General features: G+C 39.6%; 1 protein-coding gene across 1 annotated transcript in view; it reads left to right on the top strand.

Annotated features, from left to right (window-relative positions):
- The window catches only part of FBN2 (fibrillin 2), a 2,449,070-nt gene that overhangs the window by 1,241,518 nt on the left and 1,182,458 nt on the right, over nucleotides 1–25,094 (top strand). Inside the window, exon 16 of the mRNA XM_044060803.1 lies at nucleotides 11,385–11,537. Within this exon, the coding sequence (XP_043916738.1) occupies nucleotides 11,385–11,537 (153 nt within the window). The remainder of the gene's footprint in view (nucleotides 1–11,384; nucleotides 11,538–25,094) is intronic.

The following is a 25,094-nucleotide window of genomic DNA, read 5'->3' as shown; positions in this document are numbered from 1 at the left end:
AGTGAGTATAATGTCATTTTATGACATTGAACAAATAAAATATACAAACAACTGCCAAGAAATGAAAATAAATAGCTGCCATATGCACTGGGTGATATGAAACTTTATTTGTACTGTGAATAAGGATTCTCCATGTCAAAGGTGCTAGCCTTTTGCAGCTGCCTTTTCTTAACACTAATTATTTTCCCTATTTTTACACCCAGGTCTCAATGCGCTATTCTTATAAATATCCAAGTACTACGAAGTAGGTTCTGCTCATTCCCTGGAAATAGTTTTGTGTAATAACTGGAATATTCATTCAGAGAGAATTTGCGCACAGTTGCAGAAATGGTAGCTGATTTGGATGCTGATGGGAATGTAAAGTTTAGGCAATTACTGAACTGACAAACTTTGTTTACAGTTGTTAACTATATGCGATGTAGATAGTATCCCAACAGTAGTAGTATATTCAGTTTTCCTAACCTGGATAAGTTGGAAATAAAGAAAACACTGGACAGTGCATTGTCTCTCAGTCACTGTATAAGACAGCTGCCATGTCATTGTGACAGCTCCACAGATTGAGTAAAAGGCTTTTCTGTTGTTAATGCTGCTTGTACAGTGGGGATGTAGTATCTCCCTCCAACCTTACTCTTCATATTTTAAAAAAGGTGGTGGTATAAAGGGAGATCAACCCTAGCTGTACTAAAAAAATGTTGATCATTCTGTCCATGTAGCTGTCTGCCTGCCCTTTCTCACTATCTGTACTGCGTGTTTTTTCTGTCTCTCAGGCTAGCTGACGTTTTTTTCTGCTTAATTAGAGAAAATGACTACGGTGTCAAGCAGCATGACAGTGGACATAGTCATGTGTTTTGGATTTCTGCCTTTTGTTTAGTTTGGAATAGTGTTTTTCTCTTTTTATCTTTCATTTTTCACTTTTCTGCTAGCACTGAGGTAATTGTTCATCTGACATTAGGTCCTGGCAGAAAATGTTAAGTTTTCTGTTTTTTGTTTTGTTTTACTTTGTGCTAGAGTTCATCACTTTTCTGTCTCTGCTTGCACTGAAGTAACTCGTAACTGTTTATTTGGTAGTAAGTGAACAGTGTTTCCTGGCTTTTTGTCTTTTTTACTTTGTGGTAAAGATTTCTAACTTTATACTTCTGCTTGCACTGAGGTAACTGGTAGTTAATGATACCCCATATACCGAGCCTGTGGACATTGCTAACCTGTTAGCTGACAGGTTCTATGAAAACTTCACTCCCCTATCCTCACCACACTTACCCCAAGACATCCATACCACCTGTCCTCTACCCTGTATCTCTAAAGAGCAGGTCGTGAACACCCTCTCTAAGGTCAAAAGCAGAGCATCCATAGAACCTGATTAACAGGCTGCATCTTACAAGTGCTCAAACTAAAGTTAGCAATGCCATTGGGTACTTTTTTCAGTCATAGTCTAAGCACACTGGCTTTGTCCCAGCTGAATGGAAACAGGACACCGTTATCCCTTTGTACAAAGGTGGTGCTTCCACTGACCCCGGGAACTATATACCTATTAGCCTGACTAGCCTTATCTGCAAGGCCATGGAGAGAATCATCATGTACCTCATCAACAAAGACATTGGTAACCTCCAGACACTTGACCCTTCTCAATCTGGATTTGTCAAAGGGAGATCATGCCTGTTAAACCTGGTGGACTTCTTTGAGACAGTTACCAAGTCCCTTGATGAGGGGAAATCTGTGCATACAGCCTACCTAGACTTACCCAAGGCTTTGGACACTATCCCCCATTCAGTTATACTTGACAAAGTCATCCTGTTAAGTATCAACCTGTATATCATTAGATGGGTCACTAACTGGCTCACTGATAGAACCCATATAGTCAAAATAGGGGAATCCATGTCCAACAGCAGGAGACCTGCAAACAGTGGTGTTTCACAGTGATCAGTCCTGGGACCTCTACTGTTTAGAATCTATTTATCCAACGTGAAAATTAAAAATTAAGGTTTGTGGCTGGCAAAGTTTGCTGATGACTGCAAACTGGGAGCAGTCATAGAATCTCCAAACGATGTCAACATCCTACAAGAGGGTCTTACACAAACAAGTGACTGGTGCCAAAGACTTGGCCTTAAACTCAGTGCAAAAAAATGTATGATTATCTCTTTTGGTAAGAGTGATGTTCCTCCTAACTACCACATCAATAACAACACCTTAAGTATGCACTCAATGGTGAGATTCCTGGGCACACAGGTTGACAGTAACCTTACCTTTGATCACCATGTCTCCACAGTGGTAAGAAGGGCATTCTATATTGCTCATCTCATACGTAAGGGCATTGCCTCCAGAAAAAAAAGAAGTTATAACTTCACTGTATTCTTTCCTCATCATGCCAATAATTGAGTACAATGCCCCTTTTGGTATGTACCTTTCCAAAAACCTGCAGCAATTGGAGAGACCACAAAGGTTTTTCACAAGGAAAATTCAAGATCTTCAGCATCTTTCCTATGTGGATCATCTGAAATCACTGTCACTTTATTCTATTTCATACAGACTACTCAGAGGTGATCTCTGCCTTGCATATAAGGCAATCTTTGTCCCTGCTTTATTGGAAATGCTGCATATCCGTAAGTCAAACAGTACATGGGTTACACTTTCTAATGGCCTTAACCTGGTATGTGACATTAATAGAACCTGTTGGAGGTACAGATTTGTCTCCCTGAGGTTACCATACCTTTGGAACAGACTCCCGCTTCATGTCAAGCAGAACACCTCACTGGCCCTCTTCAAACGCCATCTGGACAATTGCATGGACAACCGTAAATTTACCCCAGGAGTTCCACCTATGTCCCTCTTGGACAGGGATAATAGGTGTTGATCATGGAAATAAGGTTAAAACTTGGCTAGGCTTATAAGGGCCCTAGGGTCAGTAGCCTAGTGACCTCTTTGAGCCTATGATCCTATGGTATAGCTGATACAGGAAATGGAGAAAATTATTGTGTAGATAACTGCAGTTCGGATGAATTACGTCTCCCTAGAAAGCATTGATTCAAGTTCAGTTGTAGGCCTGTGTGTTTATACCCAGAAGTCATTTAAGAATGGAAGGGAAGTTAATAATACAAAGGCTTTAAGTAAGGTTGGCAATAATTACATTGTAAATCTACATTGTGTAACTATAGAGAATTCTCCTTCTGTTTTATTGGCACCTGAATCAGATGCATGTAATAAAAATATTACTGTCAGGAGACATATTAAAAGGATAAGTCAGACAGAACCTCATGATACATTAGATTATGCTGATGTTATAGACAGTAGAAAGATAACAGCTCAAGGGGTAATTGAATCACATGAAGTGTTAAATTTGGGGGACTCAATACTGAAACCCCATTATTAAAGAACTATCAAAAACGGATAAGTCTAGTCTTACTGTACCTGGTCTGTTGGGGTTGAGATTAGTGGGCAGTCATAAGAGTTTGCAAAGACTGAGACTAGTAAAACCAGCATGCAGTCTATTTGTAGCACATGTGGCGACTAATGATTTGAAACATGCACAACTGAAGCATATGATGAATTCACTGTTGAGTATTATAGAATATCAAGAAAGGATTAATGTCCATTATATCCCTAGTGATATTTTTACATCCTTTTCATGGACAGACTACTTATGCACTAAGACTTCTGCATTTAATAATTGATTAACAGAATCTTCATAGAGATTTAATGTACAACTATTAAAATAGTGGGAAGATCATTTTCATGATTATTGGCTATTTGCTCATGGCAGCTTTCATTCAAGTACCTATGGGTCAAGCTTCATGGCTAGTGAAATTATTAACCAGTTGCATCTTTTTTAGTATTAGAGCAAAAGGGAATGTAAAGTTATACAAGAACCAGGAAAAAAGTATTTTAAGTAATGCTAGAAGTTTAGGAAATAAGGTCACCAAATTAAGCTGTTTAATAGCTGCAAAACAATATAAAATTGTAGTGATAAGAGAAGCTTAGGAATCTTCTCTTTTTCACTTGAAATATTTTGTTAAATATGAGTGTTTGAGGCTAGGTTCAAGAAGTGGTAGGTAGTTTTATGGGTGCATAGCTCTATTAGATCATCCCCATTTAAGAACATGCCTATTAATGAGACAGTGGCTGTTTGGATTCATACAGGTACAACCAGACAACTGTATATAGTACTGTCACTGTACAGCAAATATGGCAAATCATTTCCATATCATGTATGCAAAACGTTTAGATGATTGCCTGAATTGTAAAGGTGACATACTATAATAAGGTGATTTAAATTATCCTGGAATATGTTTGGAGCGACTATATACTAGCTAAAGAATCTGCCTTTATTCTTACTTTATTCAAAAGAACGTCATCCTCTCATGAAGTTCTTGTGAATAAAGTAAAAACGAAAGCACTAATCATGCCGCAGCTTATTTGGTGTTCAACTGTTCATCTAGAAGTATTGTTGCCCTACTAAAACTGATGATGTTTGCAGATAAGATGATGAATTATAATCTTGTTTATATTCTCTTGTTCTGTCAATGACGCAAGTATTCAGGTATATAGGGTATTTAGAGACAACTGTCTCTGGGAATGTTTGGGGTTATCAAAAAGTAGTAGAGAATAGGCAATCTATGTAGGAGATTCTATAGAAATGAGAAGTGCTCTTATTGGTTCTCTGACAGAGTAGCTGGTACATGCAAAAAACTACCAAATTACATTAAAGCAAGTACTAGTTTAGATATTTTTAAGAATAGCCTGGACACTTATGGGAACAAGTGTTTTAGTATTGGCAGTACTGACACGCTAGAAGGGCATTAATGCCTGTGCTAGAAATATTTGTATATTGGTAAGCGTCTCTGCCCCTGATTATTTCTGGATTTGTTGCTGATTTGTTGAGTTATGACAAGAATTAAAAGTATAACCTTGTTTCAGAAATTGTTAATTCATCTTGTCTATTCCATTAATGTCTCAAGTTTCACTAATATTTTAAGTGTCTCTGATTGTACCTGAAGATTTCTAGATTTGTCTCTTGTTCGTTGAGAGGTAGGGTGGTGTCTTTTGGAGAAAATGCTGTGCATGGCATTTAATAAATGACAAAGTTATAGGCTTCTTCTTCAGATAATGTTTATTAATTCACATTCTCTTATTCTATCAATGCCTCAGGTTAATAGTAGCACTATCTTGTGTTCTTTATTAGGTCTGGATTTGTCCCTCATTCTGGTCCGCTTTATCTTTACTCACAGTTGCATTTTTTCCAGTAGTGTTTCCACAACTGGAAACGAAGTATGTTCATGCTAGCAGCACTGTAGCCTTTGTATGTTTTCTTTATAATGGATCTTTTGCAGTTAAAGTGTGCTGTTTGGATTTTAAAGTAGTCTATTAGGATTTCTTTTTCTACAAATGTTCATTGTTGGGATATGGTATGTCTGCCTTTATGCTTTGTTTGTTTTTTGTAGTTAAATATGTGCAATCTTGCATTCTTTGGTCATCACTGTTCCAAGACATGATGTCTTAAATGTCACATTCTTGTAAAAGTACTGACGGGCATAGTTTTTATTAACTTTTCAAGGCACCTTTGTCAGGTACAGACCAGGGTGTAGGACATCTGAAGTGGTGACGGTGAAATGCAGGTAGTACTGTCATGATGTTTGTACTTTATATATTCATTGCTACTGCTTAGGCACATCTCATGCTACAGTTTGTTGAAGTGTTTTGCAAGTACGTTTGTTAAGCTGGGTTTGTTTATCTTTAACATGGATTTTGAAATATAATAAAGGGTGCTTTGAGTGTACTGCAAAATGTCAATTTGCAATGAAAATCACTCCCCCATCTGCAACACAGGTTAGGTGTAAGGATTGCAAATGTCATCTTGGAAGCAAGGGAGTGAGTAATCTGATCATGCAGGCCTTTATAGTGAGCTAAAGGAGCAGAGACAAGCAGGAGAAGAAGATGGTGCAAAGACAAGAAATTTACAGTGATGTGGGTAGGTTGTGGGCCTATTGCCCCAAATCCTTGATTTTGAGGAAATGGTTCTACTTTTTCCTTCTGTTGTACAGCCCCATTTCTTTGACTTTGTTCAGTAACACCACTGTTTTACAAAGCTCGTTGGTAGAGTACTGCCCAGATTACAATGCGGACAGGGATATGGCTATAGATGGCACACCAAAGGAGAAGAGGAGATACACAATTTTTCAGACAAGTTGGACAAGTGCCTTTGACTGGCTTTCTCTGAATAGTCAAACAATGAAATATGTTTTCTGTAAGACCTGTAATACACATTTCACAATCCATCATGGTGACCAACATAATCTGCAAAGAAATGCCAGCAGTGAGAAACACAGACAGAATTGCAAGCATGCAGCTGGAAGGACTATGGCAGACTTCTTTGGACCTCAGAGTTTAGCGAGTACGAAGGTTGTTGAGGTAGAGGTTGGTTTTGTGTCGCTCCTTGCTAAGCACAACTTATCATTTGCAGTAGGAGAACACATCCTAAAATTTATGAAGAAATGAGGAGAGGATCAAGATGTTTTCAGGAAAATGAAATGTGAATCAACGAAGGCAGCCTGCATTGCATGGGATGTTCTGGGGCCTCATAACCAGGACAACACTACTGCCACCTGCCAGAAATGCACATTCTGTGTGTCTATGGATGAAAGCACAGATATGGGAGGTGACAAACTGTCGGTGATCCTTGTTGGGTACCTTGATGAAAAGGCAGGCAAAAATGTAATATGGTTCCTTCTTATGCCAGAGTGTGTGTCAGGATCTGGGCATGCATTGTTTGATGTTTTAATGTCCACTCTGACAAAATTTAACATTCCATTTTCCAACATTATGGGCTTTTCTTCAGACAATGTTGCCTCAGTGATTGGAAAACACATTCTTTGCGATCTTGTTTAAAGGAGGTGAAGCCCACCATTATAAACATGGGGTGTCTGTGCCTCCTGGAAGATCTATGTAATAATAAGGTTGGTGTAAAAGCCCTACATTCACCAGTTGAAGAACTTATATCACACGTGTACTGTCATTTGAGTTCCAGTGCACAAAGACAACAAAAAATGCAAGGATTTGCTTTGTTCACAGACATTGACCCCCCTCAACATTATTAGGTATGCACCTACTAGATGGCTGAGTCTTGGGAAGGTAATTAATTAACAGAACCCTGGACATGTGGCCAGCTCTAGATTCATATTTATGTCTGCAGAGCCATGGTCTTCTAACATTGACTTAATTTCCATCAAACACCTGAAGAGCCATGAATTATGTATGATTTTTATGTTTCTTAAGTATGTACTGGAACCTTTATTCAATTTCAACATTCAGCTTCAGCACCGAGAAAGTCAGTTACCGACACTGCATGCCACTGTGCATAAACTCCTGCGGCAGTATGTTGACAGACTCCCCAGACCTGCAGCTGCTGTCAGACTAATCAAACATGGTGTTGTTTCTGTGTTGACTGACAGTAGCTCTATTCTGCCAATGGGTGAGCTGCATATTGGCTATGAAGTCAAACAGTACATGAGTAGCCATGAGGAGGATAATGCCAGCATAGTTTTCAAATTTAATTTAAGTTTCCAATGCAAGATCACTTAATGAAAGATGCTGCATTCCTTATTAATCCTGCCACAAAATTGGACATTTCTTCAGGACTTATCAAGGATGTTGGTTTCCATCTGGGTGTCTGTGAAAATTATGCTGAGGTTGAACAATCAATTAATGAGTTTACCCAATATCAGATTGAGGACACAGGGAGCCTGACAGGTCCAGTAGATGGGCCCCACTCATGTGTGTCCAAGTACTGGGCACACTTTCAGAGGGACATTTGCATTGATGAGAAACTGACACTCTTCAAGCAGCTGATGGTGACTCTACTTTGCTTGCCACACTCAAACGGACAAGCTGAAAGAGCGTTTAGGGTGGTATGGAAAGTAAAGACTGGATTGCTTCAGTCTCTCAGTGTAAAAACATTGAACTCTTTTTTAACAATTAAAATGAATGAAGAACTGGACTGCTGTGATCTTAAGCTGCCAAAACATGTGTTAGATGGTGCTATGCAAACCACAACAGCATACGATAAGTGCATCTAATGCATATGAGGTATGATAGCATGCTGTTCATGCACTTAGTCTTTTTGTGGAATCGATTGTGTGGCTTGCAACAGATCTGCTTAGAAAATGTAGTAAATGTAGCAAGTGATATTAATAACCATATGGTTTTAATTTTGATTTTGTTCAGAAGTGCTGTTTTATGTACTTATGGTGTGGTTATGTATTGGGTCTGACTCAAGTGGGTCTTATTGAATTTTACAAATGTTCTACCAGGCGCCAAAGCAATGGCGTGTTTTGCACAGTGCAAAAATAGGCTGTTCCACATTCTGACTGTTTGTCATACATTACTAGGGCTTGTGTTCCACATTGACCTCTTAAAAGATTCAGTCCTGTGCAGTGGGGAAAAAGGCACATTCTACTATCCAAACTGTACTGCAATCTCAGTATAATTCCTTTGAATTTTTAAACAGTTAATCACATGGCCTTAATTACGTGAAAGTCCACTTTTTAAAAATTTGATCATGTAAAGTAGCCCCATATATATATATATATATATATATATATATATATAGTTTACTATCAATATCTCGAAATTTATAAAAAAAACGGTACAAAACAGCGAAGTGTTGTACCGAAACTGCACCTAAACGAACAGCCCTAATGTCGAAAAATAGCCGTTAATGCCGAAAATGTCAACAACAACATTTTACGGCATTAACAGCAATGCCACCCTTACCGCAACTCCCTAATCCCTACACCTAATCTCCTGATCTCCTGTGAATGCAGAGGGGCAAGCCCCCCTGCACCCACCCATACACCCTAACTTATTATTCCAACTCCGAGATCGCACTACAGTGGGGAAAGGGATGTATTTCCCTAACTGCACTGTACCGCGATCCCTTTACATGAGGGAACGTTATATTTGTGAATGCCCAGTCCATTCGCAAATATACCATTCGCTCATTTAACCTGCCCACATATGAAGTTTTCGAACATCTGTTGTTCGAATACTTCATAGCCGTGCAATTGCATGGCAACATTTTAATGGTAAACATATATATATATATATATATACAGATAAATAGATAGATAGGTTCATAGGTTCATAGGCTGGTACTAGGCTATCAGCCCTAGGGCCTATACAAGCCTAGCCATAACAATTCCCTGGCGATTTCTTCCCAAACTATTTACTTCCCTGGACCCCTGTCTAGCAGGGTTACTGACATGATCCCCGGGGTGAATTTCCTTTCTCCCATCCAAACGTCAAGGTTCCATTTGAAGAGGGCCAAATAGGCACTCTGCTTGACATGTATGGCTAATCTATCCCAGAGTCTGGGGAGTCTCTGGGTCAGGAACCTATCCCTCCAGCATGTTTTGTTTATTGTGATGACAAGGTTTAGATCCTTGGAGCATGTGGCTCTGAGGGATTCGGATTTCTTTAAGTGTAGCATGTCCAACAGCTCTGGGTTTGACATGGCCTTGTATGTTAAGCAAAGATCGCCTCTGAGTAGACAATATGCGACAGAGTATAGCTGGAGTTTTTTAAGGCGGTCAGCATAGGGCATCTGCTTTAGGCCTGTGATTCTTTTAGTGAGGTATTTCTGTGGCCTTTCCAGTTGTTGCAGATGTCTTGAGAGGTACATATCAAACGGGGCATTGTATTCTATAATGGGTCTAATGAGGGATGAGTACAGTAGGGCAATGACCTCCTTTTTTCTGGATGAAAAGCCCTCAGTGATGAGGTGTGCCACATAGAAGGATTTCCTGACTGTTGTGGCGATGTGGTTATCGAAGGTGAGACCACTGTTCACCTGTGTCCCTAAGTCTCTTATCATACTTTCTGTGTTTAGTGTACTGCCACCTATATGGTAATTCATGGGTACATGTTTTTTCCCAAAGGGGATAACTATACATTTTTTGGCATTGAGCTTGAGCCCATGGCTCTGGCACCAAGCATCTGTTTCTGTAAGGCCCTTTTGTAGAGTATCCACATAATTTGGGGATTCAATAATGGCTCCCAGTTTGCAGTCATCTGCAAACTTTGTTAGCTAGAGTCCCTTAGTGTTGGCCTTTACTTCAGAGAAGTAGATGCCAAACAAGACCGGTCCCAGGACTGAGCCCTGAGGTACTCCACTTGTCACTTGTCTGGAGCTGGATTTGGAGTCGGCTACTTTTACAGTGTGGGTTCTATCAGTAAGCCAGTTAGCAACCCATTGGGTGATATAGGGATTAATGCCCAGCTTAGTAAGTTTATCTATGATTCCAGAGTGGGGGATGGTGTCAAAGGCCTTAGCAAGGTCTAGATAGGCTCTGTGGACTACGTTACCCTTGTCCATGGCTCTGGAGACTGATTTGAAGAAGTCAATCAGGTTCAGGAGACAGGATCGGCCCTTCACAAACCCAAACTGGGTATGGTCCAGTGTTCCATGATAATACGCTCCATGGCCTTGCAGATAAGGCTCGTCAGACTGATGGGACGGTAGTTTCCAGGATCCAAGGTGGATCCCCCTTGCGGAGTATACATATATATATATATATATATATATATATATATATATATATATATATATATGTATATATAGTGTGTGTGTGTTTGTGTCTGCATGTGTGTCTGTGTGTTTTCTTTACTCTCTCTCAATACAAGACAATTTGTCACTAAATGCTTCTAGCAGTACACTTTTCTGTTATAATATAACTGCTGATGCCTACACATATAAGAAAGTAGTTGCATAGATGCTAAGTTTCAGTGAAATGACAGTTTGGAGCATTCTGCCCCTTCTTTTGACTCATTTGCTTAGCTAGTTAACTGTATAATTTGTTTTTGCTTGTCTTTCAGTTTTAGATAATGAAAAATATACCAGATAGTAAAAATGTATGTTTTAAAATTTAGCTGAGAAAATGCATAGCAGTTAAGTAAAACAAATATGCAATAGTATGGGAAAGAAAGCTTAGCCTATATACAATCCAAATGCCACAAGTGATTACATGTGATGCAGACACAGACTGAACACCGAATGCAGCAGGTTATGTTATAGCAGCAAACTCTAATTGTAGCATTTACTGACAATGTTTAATAAGAGATTGGTGTACAGAAACAGAATATTTAGTCAGAGACACTGAAGAAGAACCGCAATTAAACACTGCAGAGAAACAGTAACAATGCTGTAAAGAAATTTTGCATGTGAGTTCATGTGCTAGTGATATGACAGGCGGAAAGGAGATCATTTTTAATTTCATTAAACAAATATTTTGAAAATCTTTTTTTTTTTTGCTTTCTGCTTCCAGGGACTTCCTAAATGAGGAGGATTGAGCTGAAATAATGTTCTGATGTATTTTATTTCTCTTTTCTTCCTATTTTAGACACACATATTCGGAGCACCTGCTACAGAGAGTTTAAGAAGGGTGTCTGCCTCCGTCCTTTCCTCAAAATGACAACAATATCAGAATGCTGCTGCAGCAGCCCAGATTATTTCTTTGGAGAGCCCTGTCAGCCTTGTCCTGCAGTAAGCTCAGGTACCACTGGAGCATCTGATAAGATGCTGCTTAAACATTAAAACAGTACAACATGATGGTATGCAAAAAATGTATATTTATAGGAAATAAAATGTAGCTATGCCATGAATGTAGCTCTAGGAATGCGATAACCTGGTAAAATATCACCAGATCTTATAATATATGTCTATGTGTATATGTGTGCAAATATTATGTAATACACGCACACACACACACACACACACACACACACACACACACACACATATGCACACATAGATTATATATATATATATATATATGTATATATATATATATATATATATATATATATATATATATATATATATACATATATATATATATATATATATATAGGTGTGTGTGTGTGTGTGTGTGTGTGTGTGTGTGTGTGTGTGTGTGTGTGTATGTGTGTGTATATATATATATATATATATATATATATATATATATATATATATATATATATATATTTCTACTGATAATGCTTGTAGTTGGGTATATAGATATATACATATGCAAATACAGTACATATGTGTGTGTTTATAGAAACAGATAATTCTAACTTCTCAACATGATGTTTAACTTTTTGTTTCTAATATTGTTTTCCCCAAAATTTGGAAGCATGCTTGAGCTGTCAGTGTGTTGGCTGCCAACAGTGGAAACCTTTAAACATCTGTCCCTTGCTAGACAGTGTGTGAGGGGGGCATCAGTGAAGTTTGTCACTGGATGTGATGCTAGGAACCTGTGGCCTCTGCTTAAATAATGACACAGCTAAGACCACATGATTCCACCAGGCCCTGTTGCTTTTAGTTTACTTATAGATATATACTAGACTAACAACCACCGGGGCATTTAGAAGTCTAGCAAACATTGGTCTGGTTTTGAACCCTGGACCTTTATATCTGAAGCAAGGATCATATCCCTAGACTAACAATCCACAAGCTGTTTTTACAGCTATCCTTCATTTATCATCAATTAAAGAATTCCTGTACAAATTTAATAAGATCAATACACATAGTAAAACTGGTGATGGTGATATGCCGGTTACCTCAGCAAAGATACAGATCCAGTTACCTCAGCAAAGGTACAGTAGAAAATATTTTCACTTAAAAGATTCACTTAAATGTACACCATAGAAGTGCCAAACAATAAATGATTATTAAGGATGGGATCAGGAGATATGGCTAATGGAGGTTACCTACATTTCATCAACAATTCACTTTGTCATAAAGTGAAAAAGCCGGTACATCTGATTAAAAATCAGCTGAACAAAAATGACTTTTTTCAGTGAGACTGCATGCCAGTGAAGATGTGAGAGTTTGCCCTTTCCCCACTGTGCTGTAGTCTTGAAGTTGGTATATTTAATTAATATGGGGTGTGGGGGTGCAGTGGGACTTGCTCTCTGGCAAAAAAAGATGTTTTTTCAGCATTTTATCTTTCAGACTTCTGAGTTCAGTTATTTGAGGATCGTCTTTTGACATTTGAAAGAAATGTGCTAAATTCAACTGGTGGATATTTCATATATTTCATATATTTATTGATTCATCAAAAATAAACCTCATCAAATAGTTTATGAAATGGGGGAAATGTATCCTTATCTCCTCAGTGAAGTTACCCAGAGTTGATGTTAATTTTGAGGGTACAGTTTTGCAGCCCCCTGTATAGGGCTGAAGGCTTTGCCCATCCCATAGAATTTGCTTTGAAATGCATGAATATGTACTTGAGACCGGAGTGTTTCTGTTTTAAATGTATTTCATTGAATGCCAATTGTCTGTCTATTAAAGATACAAACCAAGAAAAAACTTTGCAGTGTGGAGGGTGTGAAGTTCTCTCCTTGAATTATATTATGCACTTAGTTCACTAATAGAAATCGAACTATAAAATATGTACTACAAAATAATAAAATAGAAAATAGTAGGTAGTCCACAGTTGAGTTAAAAATGGAATATCCTTTATTGAAAATCCTTTATTGAAATCCTTTATTATTAGTAAACTGGGTGCATAACATAATTCAAGGAGTGAATCACTACATGGCTCCATTATTGGTAGTGGTATGTGGGGGGGGGGGGCACCCAGGCAGTAGATGGGCCAGCCCTGCCCTGAAAGCTTCCAATAACACCTATTCCTCCGGGGAAAGGTTCTGGGCTGTACAATCACCCCGCTGGTGTAAGATTTCTAAGATGTCTCCAAAGGAAACGCCATCAGGTGGGGACTTTGGGGACACTTCTCCTTCCTTGAAATCTGTGTCTGTGGTAACTTATTCCGTAGGGGAATCAATGTGTCTCCTTTTACACAGCCACTTCCGGGAGACCTCCTTGATGGAATGTTCCGCACCCTCCACACTGCAAAGTTTCTGTTTGGTTTGTTTTTGACTCAGTATAGGTTGCATACTGAGTTTTCTGAGACTTCGAGGGATATCTACTGATCTGAATCTGATTTATGCCCAAGTGTTTTCAACTAACGGTTATATTGTAAAAGGCATGTAATGAATATATTACTTCATAATGATGCTCCTTCGCTGAGTGTGGACAAGCACACAGATTCATTTCAACACGAAATATAATTAAGGGCTGCAATGCAAGCTGAAATAGACAGAGGGTTTTTTATATAGAAGGGAGTAGCAATTTTAAAAATGGTGATTGTAAGCTATTAAAATTCATGGTAACAGTATATGTAGGGTTTAAAACGAAGCAGTACTAAGGGTGTTGGGCTTTAGAATGAGATGACAAACTTGAAAAGGCTTGGCAAAGCTGTAACAGATATAAACATTGGTTCCTATTGGATAATTAGATTTTGTTTGTATTTAAATACAGTGTTGGAAGGTGATGTTTTTTATCTGATGAAGTCTACTGTGGTGAGGACGACAACGTGTTGTCACTTATTAAAGCGTTATACCAGCTTGCTATTATTCTTTAGACAACTTCTGTGACCCTGGTCAGCTTTAAATTGGTTCTCTAGTGGTGTGCTATATTGTTTGGTGTTCTTGTGACTTTCAGCACACATTTCCAGTTTTAAAACATTGCTTTGAAATAACATTGCAGATATATGAAACCTAGGTCATTCAAAAGACATGCTTTTGTGAAGCAAATGTAAAAACTCAGAAGTATGAATATAATGCCACTGGTTTTCAAAAAGCTAGCATTAATGTTAGAACGATATGTATTGCATTAAAGAATTATATGGATTACAGCAGAATACATACCACTACCAATAATGGAGCCATGTAGTGATAGCACTGTCAAAAATGTGACCCGATGGTAATTAAGCATACAATAGCAGGAAATCAGCATGTGCATAGTAGGCCTAAAGATGCATACAGAGGCTCATCGCTGGAGAAATCGCTTACATTATGTCAGGTTGTGAACTGTGCAGTGGTGGGTCATGTGATCTAGACTTAGTGACACGCAGACAGCATACCTATGATGAGGGGCATCCATACACATCCTGCAGCTCGCACACAACACTGCCACAGCCAAGAACCCAGACATGGGTTATACAGCTAAGTCTCTACCACTTTTGTAATATCAGTAGGAAGGAAATGGATGGACAGGATAGTAAGAAACAGGGAAAAGCAAGCAATGGAACACATAAGAGTGCCAGGGGAAGGGAAGTGTGGTATGGGGTAAGGGAGGAGTTTTTTTGTGTGTGGGGGGGAAAGATCACTTTTTATGAGTAGTAGATGACAAAGATAGCATGGGGAATGTTTTTTGTAGGAAGGAGGCAAATGAGTGGGTAGGAAGGAGTGAATAAGGATAGCAGCAGGGCCAGAAAGACAAACAAATATTACAGGCAAAGAGAGACATGGGAGGTTCTGACACATATGGCGAGGACCACAAAGGAGCGATGCAGACAGACTGAGGAATGGAACTTGGCAATGGGAGGGAGTGTATAACAAACCAGGTAGGGGAGTAACACACAAGGCAAGGGAACACCATGAACTTGAAAAGGGTAGAGCAAGAACTTCTTGCCATGCTGCAAAATGGTGAGCCAATATAGAAGTCAGTCACTTCTGTGGTTGTCAAATAGCTGTGCCTAGACAGTGATGTTCCATTGTCAACGGCCAGTCAGCTGTGCAACTCTGAAAGCCACATGATGACACATTTCAGGTGCCAATCTGTTTGCCTAGTTGTTAGTTCACCACAGCCATCACCAGACCCAGCACTTCCTGCTTATGATTTAGTTGGACCCCACTGTGACACAGATGGGTAACCTATACCCTCCACTGGAGAAGCAAGATCAGAAGCAAGCCACCAGTGACCCCTCCAAGTTACTCCTCACAAGCTTACCTTTCATACCCTTCATTGCCCTGCAGACAGACTACCCCATAGACTGCTTGAGACTCAGCAGGTGGTGCCAAGGCTGGAGCAGTCATTGTAAAGTCTGCCATGCCACATACAGCTCCGTGGCTGACACTGCAAAAACTGCCATGCCACATACAGCTCTGTGGCTGACACTGCAAAAACTTCCATGCCTCATACAGCTCTGTGGCTGACACTGCAAAAACTGCCATGCAACAGAAGTGGAGAGAAGCAAAACAACAAAGGAAAAAAAAAAGAGAAAGATAAAGTAAACGCAAAGCAAAATTGTGGTATTCTGCATGTACAACAGGCCGTGGAATGAGGGAATTGCATTAAGCTTTGCAGTGACAACTCAAAAGCAATATACAGGCCTAAGAACTACCTGCAACAGAACAATGTGGACTACAGGGGAGATATGATGAAAGGCATCCCATCATAGTTGCATATGACTGCATCACAGTGTATGGGTTTCAGTCATACTGAGTGCAATGGGTAGCAAAGCTAGGCAGGAATAGTCAACTTAAAACAGCACAACACAGAAGAGGTCATGAGTAAGAGCATATAGTATCTGGTTATTACTGGGATGTATCACACAGAATGGCACCAGGCCACAAACGACACGCCTATTAATACTGACAGGAATGCACAAACAATGTGCCATCACTGTGGTGGTAGTGCGCCCTGACAAACATTATACCAAGTGCCTTGCTACATGGCAGCCAAGCATTTGCATGCATCATATGGTTTACCAAGTGTCACTGGCACAGGCATGGGCTGTAGAATGGGCAGTCAGTATGACAGTGGGGAGTGGCAAATCCTGTGTGACGTACCCACAAGGTGTCATATAGGTATGAGGCACATAATTATGCCAGTTGCACCAACCACAGAGACCTACACCCATAAGTGCAGTATTCCACCCAAGGCATGTATGCCACAGGAAAACTGTGTCATGAATGCCTCACATTAACAAGGCCAGTACCATTGCATGTACATGCTTTGCCAAGGCAGTACTATTCCATTTACATATTTATAGACATATAAAGCAAAACAAACTTATATAAGTATACGTAAAGTTAAAGTAAAGCAAAATTAAAAGCACTGCTAAAGTTACAACAAAGCAAAGATAATCTATAAGCACTGCTGCTGTTAGTTCGTTCCTTCAATAGAGCTCGGGAAGTTTGCACTGTAACTTCCAATTGACAGAGCCTATGCTTTTTGATAAAAAATCAGATTATGTCTTCACATTTCAAATAAATGTTCATGCCTCTGGAAGCAAAGGGGTTACTAAAAAGGGAAATTAGCAAACTGTTCAGCATAAACTATTTTTATAGTGGCACTATTCTTTAGGTTCTAGATCTTAAACTGGATGTTATAAGTCACAGTAAGCATAGTAACTATTATGTTTGTAATATTTTATAAACAATTTATAATATCCCAGCAACTACTCAAGTCACACACATACCGACAGCAGAATTTGTTCATCCAGCAGAGAGCTATCATATGGAGCTAAGCAGCTTTGCCTGTGCCACTTAGTTGCTGAGATTTTGAGAGAAATGTGAAATTTATGTCAACACAAATAAATATTATATGAACAAGAATTAATATTTCTTTACCTACGCTTGACAGAGGCTAAGTATTATTGCAAAGCTTAATGCAATTAATCATGTCCATCATGTAACCTTTGAGATAAAAATATTTCAATAACTTTTATGCAGCATGGTTTTGGATAATTAATGTAAATATGAAAAGGCAGGATATAAACAGACAAATGCCTGGAGGCATCAGTAAACTTTAATGAGGTTCATTAAGCAAACCTAAAGACACAGGTGCAGTTAGTACCATTGCAAATGCATACAGTTAGGCAATTGAGGTAGTTAGGACAGTGATCTTATGCATACCCCAGTGCCTGGATGGGCATGGCAACCTCCTCTGGCAGATCTGTCTGTTTTCCTGTACCTCCTCCATTGCAGAAAAACAGAAAAAAGGAAATACAAAAAGCACACCAGAAAACATCAATACCTGCAATTGTAATTATTTAGTCATACATACTGTTGAATTCATATACCCTCTTACCATCATCTTCCCTTTGACAGAGAAGGCCAATATGGTGCCTCTTCAGATGTCTGTACCAAAGCGAGTATTGCTCATCAGACTGAATGATGCCCATGGAATCATTCATTGCTCTGGCTAGACACTGTCAGGCATCCACCTTCTACTAGGAGCTCTCATATGAGTCCCACAGTAGGTACTTTTAGTGGTGCAGATGCAGAAGGTATAGATATATTTTTTTATTCCCCTGCAGCACTATACAAGATCCCCTTCAACATCAGCCTTTCCAGAAGCCATAGCCACTTCCTCAGTGAAACCAGAATGGAAATGATAGCAGAGTTGCAATGACACCTGTCACAGACAGCTAGACATAATTGATGGGCTGCTTGGTAGTGCAATGTAGCCCAATGCTAGTGTGATTTTGCATGACCACAACAGACATGTAAAAGGAGGAGCAGATTCAAGTATGTCACAGAGGGTAGGGTGATTTCCAGTTTTACTCTACATTTACATGACACCATACAGCAAATCATAGAACTGCCATGTCATCATACCCTGTAGATCAATGTCTGAGTTGCAGAAACCTGTGGGTATGCATGCAGTATAAAATGAATCAGGCATGAGCAGAACAAATTGTGGCTACGGTGAGTGCTCATGGGCAGGCACCTACTGAAATGTTGGTATTCAAATCATCAAGTGCCATTACACTGAAAAAGTGAAAATCCAGGAGAAGAGTGAGTCTCAAACATCACTCTTCTCTTTGCCCCCCCCCCCCACCCACACCCCAAACATATATCATATATAAAACAACTCCATATCTTGGAGAAAAGGGAATAGGCTGAAAAATTGCCATCTGAGACTTGGTATATGCTAGTAACATGTTTTTCAGCCATTCAATCCCATTTTACAGAACTTGGTCATGTGGGTCTCATATTTTCAAATGGTTGTCCACAGGCCTCACAGTGCACTGTGGATCTATTAATGCACTGTTCCGGATGTGTGATTCAGAAACATTCAATAAAAACTGCTTCATTAGCACAATTGTTGTACTATGAGGCCCTGTAATAACACAGTACAAGCCACCATTACCATTGCGGTGGTCATGGCTGTACCTATTTAGCTACACCATACCATGTAGATTTCCTTCTGAAGGTACTTCAGTGGTCTGAAGATATTGTGGTAAGAGTACACATGACGGCAATGGTTTGAGATGCATATGTACCATAGCTGTGAGGTTCTTCTCAACAGTAACTTTCAGATAGAGAGATATACAACACTGCGAGGCTGGAATGGTGTATATAGCCATCCATGCCACAGGTCCAGTCAACAATAGCACACCTGATGTACTGCTGAATCACCTGGGTACCCTCATAGCTTTGCAACATGGACATAATCATGTGGTAGACTGAGTACACTGTGCTACAGTACTGCAGGTGGGGCACACAAAGACAGGAGAGGGGTGGAGGAGGCACACCTGATAAATGGTGTCAGCAGCAGGTGGGTTCTGAGGGACACAGGTCCATGGCCATTGATCACAGGACACATGTTTCACTGCCATCTGTCTCCATACTGTCCTGACTGGACTGCTATAGAGTGATGGCATGGAAGGGTGTATAGCAGGCATGCCACTCATTGTAAGCATGTCTGTTTTCAGGGGTGCTGAGGTGGTGCAGCTGATGAGTTTCATATTTGTGTCCTAGCACTTACAATTGGACTGTGTTCCCATGTACAGGAATGTTAATAGTAACAAAACAACTTCATCAGATGGAGTTTTCCTAGCAGTGATAGAGAGGTCATTACAGGCCCGACTTGTGAACGGACAGAGCATTCTGAACACAGACAGTGCTGACAGTGTCTTAGGGGAGTGGGTGTGGCAGGGCATCATTACAGAAGTCAGTGCTGCTGGAGGCCAGAATAGATAAGCACAACAGATCTGCTGCAGTGTCATTGGCATGACTGTACATCTGCACAAAGGCCCAAGCCATTGTACAGCAAAGAATGGCCACAGATGGGTGGTCCACTGTCATCAGCCACACTCACTGATGCAGAAGATATCCTGCTGTCCCTCTCAGGGACGATGAGAGGATACTCATACTTGGTGGAGATCTGGATGTAGGGGCCAACTGAACCCAACATCACACATCTGTCAGAGGTACACTAGGTTGTTATTGTCTTAGAGCAGTAGCACAATGCTATGGTACACCACTGGCTTCAGCATCCCAGCAGTAAACATCAGCAAAACTCCCCTACGGGAATGTCTCAGATGCAGACACTAGAGTGTGGGATTCTCACATATCAGCACTTATACACACAGGTGTCTGTCTGTCTGCCTTCACAGATACATGATCATGTGGTTCAGTCATGATAGAACAGGTCATGTCTAATGTCAGTGCAGCATTGGAGCCTGATGATCCTTGCCATGATACTGATGGATAGCACAGTGCTACTATTAGCAATGGTTACTGAGGGAGCATCCTCCCATCCACATCCACTGACACTATTGTGTCACCTATGGAAACCATCTCTGCCTCTTCAACAGGTGTGAAAGAACATGACATGCCTGACAGCCCAACACAAAGTGCCCAGACTTCAGCTGCTCATGTACATGCATAAGGTGTCACCTCAGAGCATGATGAAAACACTACAGAGAGTTGTGCTAGTGGACACTGCACCATATCTCCAGCTTGCTGCATAAAATAGGCATCATGAGAGGCATAAATCAATGGTCCAGAGGTCCAGACATTGTCAGATGTAACAGTGTCATGGTGGATAAGATCAGCATACTGGATGGCATGCATGCTGATGTATATTAGGGCCTGAAATGACTGGTTCATAGGCTCAGTTCCATGGACGCATCTTTGCAGAAATTGATGCTTCCATGGGGTGTCCTACTTTTATGCACAAGGGCCACTGTCATAAACATGGCCACCACTCCTCTGAGTCCACTGTATGTATGAAATAGCAGCACAATTCCAACATCAAAACACTGTATTCCAAACAAAGCTTTCGGGTAAACCACCCTTCTTCAGTGCTGATACCTGGTTCATGATTCTCCAGCTACCACGGTATCAACTTTACTTGATATCCACTGTATGTGTGCCCAACATTACAGGTACCTCCACCAAGTAAGTAGTAGTGAGCCTGGTGCATTATGATGGGGCTGTCATTATGGGTGCACCCCCCCATGTTCATACTCTATAGTGCACAGCCCATCAGTCACAGACATGAAGGTCTACCTCATCCTTTTCAGCAGGTGTTGCAGGCAATGCCATTCAAGGGAGAGTTCACCTCCCTACCTTGGGCCATTCATGGTCTGCATCACTCCCACTGGTGATCTTGCCACTACTGTCAAATTCTCATTAATGCAGCATAACACCACCTGCTGCAATTGTGTCCCCTGGCTTCAGCATTTTGTAAATGACTACAACATCTACCTGCCACCCACAGAAAGCATATCCTGTACTTACATATTTATGTATTAGTCAGGTTACTGTATTGCTGTTTATAACTGATCTTAACTGTGTTTCTATAACTTTTTGTTTACAACAGTATTCAATTTCTTTCTTTCTCTCATATAGAAATAATTCACAGTATGTTTCTTAAGGGTCTGGTCATGGCTGTAGAGGGTACTAGCTAATTTAACCAATTAACAAATAATAAAAATAAATAAAAAATAAGTATTGAATATTTCAAGTGGGACACCTGCATCAATAAGATCTGTATGTAATTAAAGCCTTTAGTAAGTCAAAACTTACACGCATTAAATACTCTTAACAAAAATGTAGCAAAAATCTAGTAGTATTCATAAGGGACATAAACAGCACATAAATTAAAACTATCATCCAAAGCCAAGGATAATCATAAATCCTTCTTTAACTGTATTAGATAATTAAGAAATAACATTCAGCAATACTCTAAATTAATTAATACTAGTATTGTCCATTCTAATCCTAAGTATATTGCTAATACTTGCAGACAAATATTGTGCCAACTTCACACCAGAAAAAGTTCCATTTACTGTCAAGCCCCTTCCTCACAAAGATCATTATAGAACATGTCCTAACTCACTCTTTAAAGCTAAAAATACCACCTCTGTGGTTCCTGAAAATGGATGCTGTTACTTAATTAACTCCTCCTAAAATTGTTCATGTTAAACATAACCACAGCGTATGTTCCAGAGGAATGAAAAATGGCTGCTGTTATACCCTTCCATAAAGGGGGTTCTGACTCAGGTACCTAGAACTAAAGACCCATCAACATAACAGGTCTAACTTACAAAGTCACTGAACATATTATAATGGATTTCATAAGTTACAATATAAAAATGATATTGCTGTTGACCCACATCAATATGATTTTGTCAAAGGGAGATCATGTCTATTTTAATTTAGTAAATATCTTCAGGAAAGTCTTTAAAGCTTTAGGTAGCAGCCCAGTAGTTCATATAGTGCACCAGGATATAGCCAAGGCTTTTGACACTGCTCACCTTGATGAAGCTCTAAATAAAGTTAGAGGCCTAAACGCACATGTTGGATGGTTAGAGAACTAGCTGAGAAAACCAACATAGCTAAAGTAACATATACCACCTAGAAATGTATTCATGTATTATTATTATTTATTTTTATTTGTCATTTGTTTACCAGGAAAGTCCGACTGGGTGGGTGCCCATTTTCAATGAAGGCTCAGGGAAAAAAGCTACAGGGTCAATTGGCATATTACATTATCTTATTACAGAGCAACAATGAACATTTTCACATAGAAGAAATAATATACAATAATGGATAGCGCATCATTTTTGCATACATTAGATGAAACATACTTGCACATTAATTACAGCCATTAGATATTCCTAAGAAGACTATACACATGAGACAAATGCTCTTTACAGTTATATGATTCAGATCACTATGATTATGTTGGATAGTTAAATCATTTTTGGTTATTATAATGTACTTAGTATACATATCTTATAGTACAAGGTAGACAGAGGAGGGGAGTTAGAGGAGAGGAATAGTAAGACATAGAAACGTATGTGTTTATTAGTAAAGTGTGTGGTATAGATAGTGAAGAAGCAAAAGGGAGAAAGAAACGTTAAGGGATTGTACAGTGATAATAGCAGTGTAAGGTATAGGTAAAAAAGGCAAGAAATTATCAATTGTATAAAATATAATAGCCAGAGGAGGGTGATGCTGTTAGAGTTACAAATTAAGGAGCTGTTTGATTAACCTGGTACAGAACATGAGCAGAGCCATGTATTCTTTAGATAGTTTTTAAGAGAGTGTGAGAAGGATTTGAGGGGTGAATCTGTCCTTATAGATGTGGGCATAGTGTTCCCTATTTTAGCGAGTGGAGTGAGAATACAGAGAGCACCCTGCTGATTTAGTTGGTTTAAGAACAGTGAGTTGAACTTATGAACTTGATCGCAGGGGCCGTTTAGGGGAGTGTTTCTGTAGTATATAATTTAAGGCTGGGCAGGTGGCTGGGTAATGAATGATTTTATGTGTGGTGATTAGCTGAACATATTTTAGGTAGTTGGGTAGTTCTAGCCAGTTAAGTGTTTTCAGTGCAGTGCAGTGGTGGGTACAGCAGTGAGAATGTGATGCAAATCTGGCATTGCTCAAGTTCTTGATTAAGTGAGATTTAAATATTAGTGATGATGGGGGCAAAACAATTACTGGTGGGGTTCCTCATAGCTCAGTAGTGGGGCCCTTCTTTTCAAAACTGACTTTGCAAATCTAGAAGTCACTAACATAGACATATATGCAAGGAAATTTGCTGATGACTACAAGTTGGGTATTGTCATTCACTCATCATTTAATAGCATGGTTCTATAGCAAGGGCTAAACAATACAGATCTGCAGGGTATTCAAAACAGGTTCAAATTAAATGCTAAGAAGTGAAGCATCGTCTGCTTTGGAAAATTAATCCTGACAGCAGCTAACAGTATACACTGCAATTTCTCTGTCATTTATTTATGTATCTGTGTATGCATGTATTTAGTTAGTCAGTTAGCTAGTTACATTTTGTTGACTGGGTTAATCCTGAAGAGCAAGGCCCATTTTCTGACTGAACGCAGACAAATTATAGTAAGACAAACATCACACTGAGAATAATGCAGAGTACAGAAATATCAGGAGACATAAATATGAATAATAATGTTCAAGTAACCATAAATTATATTATAAAGTACGTGTACATTAAGAACATTCAAAACGGTAAAAAGTAGAAACATGAAAAATCAATAGTACAGAATCATATCACATAGTTGAAAGACAGAAGGAGACTGGTTCAGAAAAAATGTAAGGAAATATTATTTTAAATATGGACAGGATGATTAACAAATAGAATAACTTTGCAGAAGATGTTATAGGTTCAAAAGCAAAAGGGGAATTGAAGAATGTGCAGGGCAGGTACTGGTACTTGTTTTTCAGGGTTGAAATAATTAGACCATTTATACTCTGGATTGAGTGGAATCTGCAGCTTATCCAGAAGACAGGGAGAATATTTCTTTTCCACAGTGAAGAACAACATGTGTAAACTGAAGGCACTGTGACACAGCATGTATTTTTCCTGCCTTAGAGCAAGAGGTTCTGCAGTTCTCTTCTCAGTTGGGATGACTTCTGTGCTGAGTCAGCATGTCTTTATGATTATAGGATCATAGGAAGTTACTAGGCTATTGGCCCTGAGGCTCTTATAAGCCTAGCCAGGAATTTAGCCCATGTTTAGTCAGGTCAGCACCCAAAGACTTTCTCCAGCAGGGGCATAGGTGGAATGCTAGTGGTGTATTTTCTGTTTCCCATCCAGTTATCCAGGTTGCGCTTAAAAAGTGATAATTAGGTACTCTGCTTGACATGGAGAGGGAGTCTATTCCACAGATGAGGGAGTCTCTGGACAAAAATTTGTCCTGCCAACAAGTCCTATTGATGTCAAAGACCAGGTTGAAGTCATGCTAGTGGATTACTGGAGTGCAGCTTGACTTGCAGATGTGCAGCAGTCCCATTAAGGCGGGGCCTGAGATTGCTTTGTATGAAGACAAAGATCACATCTGTGGAGTCTGTATGAAACTGAGTAGAGAGGCAGGGCTTGTAACCTATCTGTGTAGGGTAGATGTTTGAGGCACTGGATTCTCCTGGTGCAGAACCTCTGTGGTCTCTCCAGCTGCTGCATGTGCTTTGTGAGGTACATGCCAAAGGGAGCGTTGTACTCA

The sequence above is a fragment of the Protopterus annectens genome, chromosome 2.part0, assembly GCF_019279795.1.
Source record: "Protopterus annectens isolate FY-2018-M chromosome 2.part0, PAN1.0, whole genome shotgun sequence".
NCBI lineage: Eukaryota > Metazoa > Chordata > Ceratodontiformes > Protopteridae > Protopterus > Protopterus annectens.
This window is presented reverse-complemented; position numbering and strand designations above follow the sequence as displayed.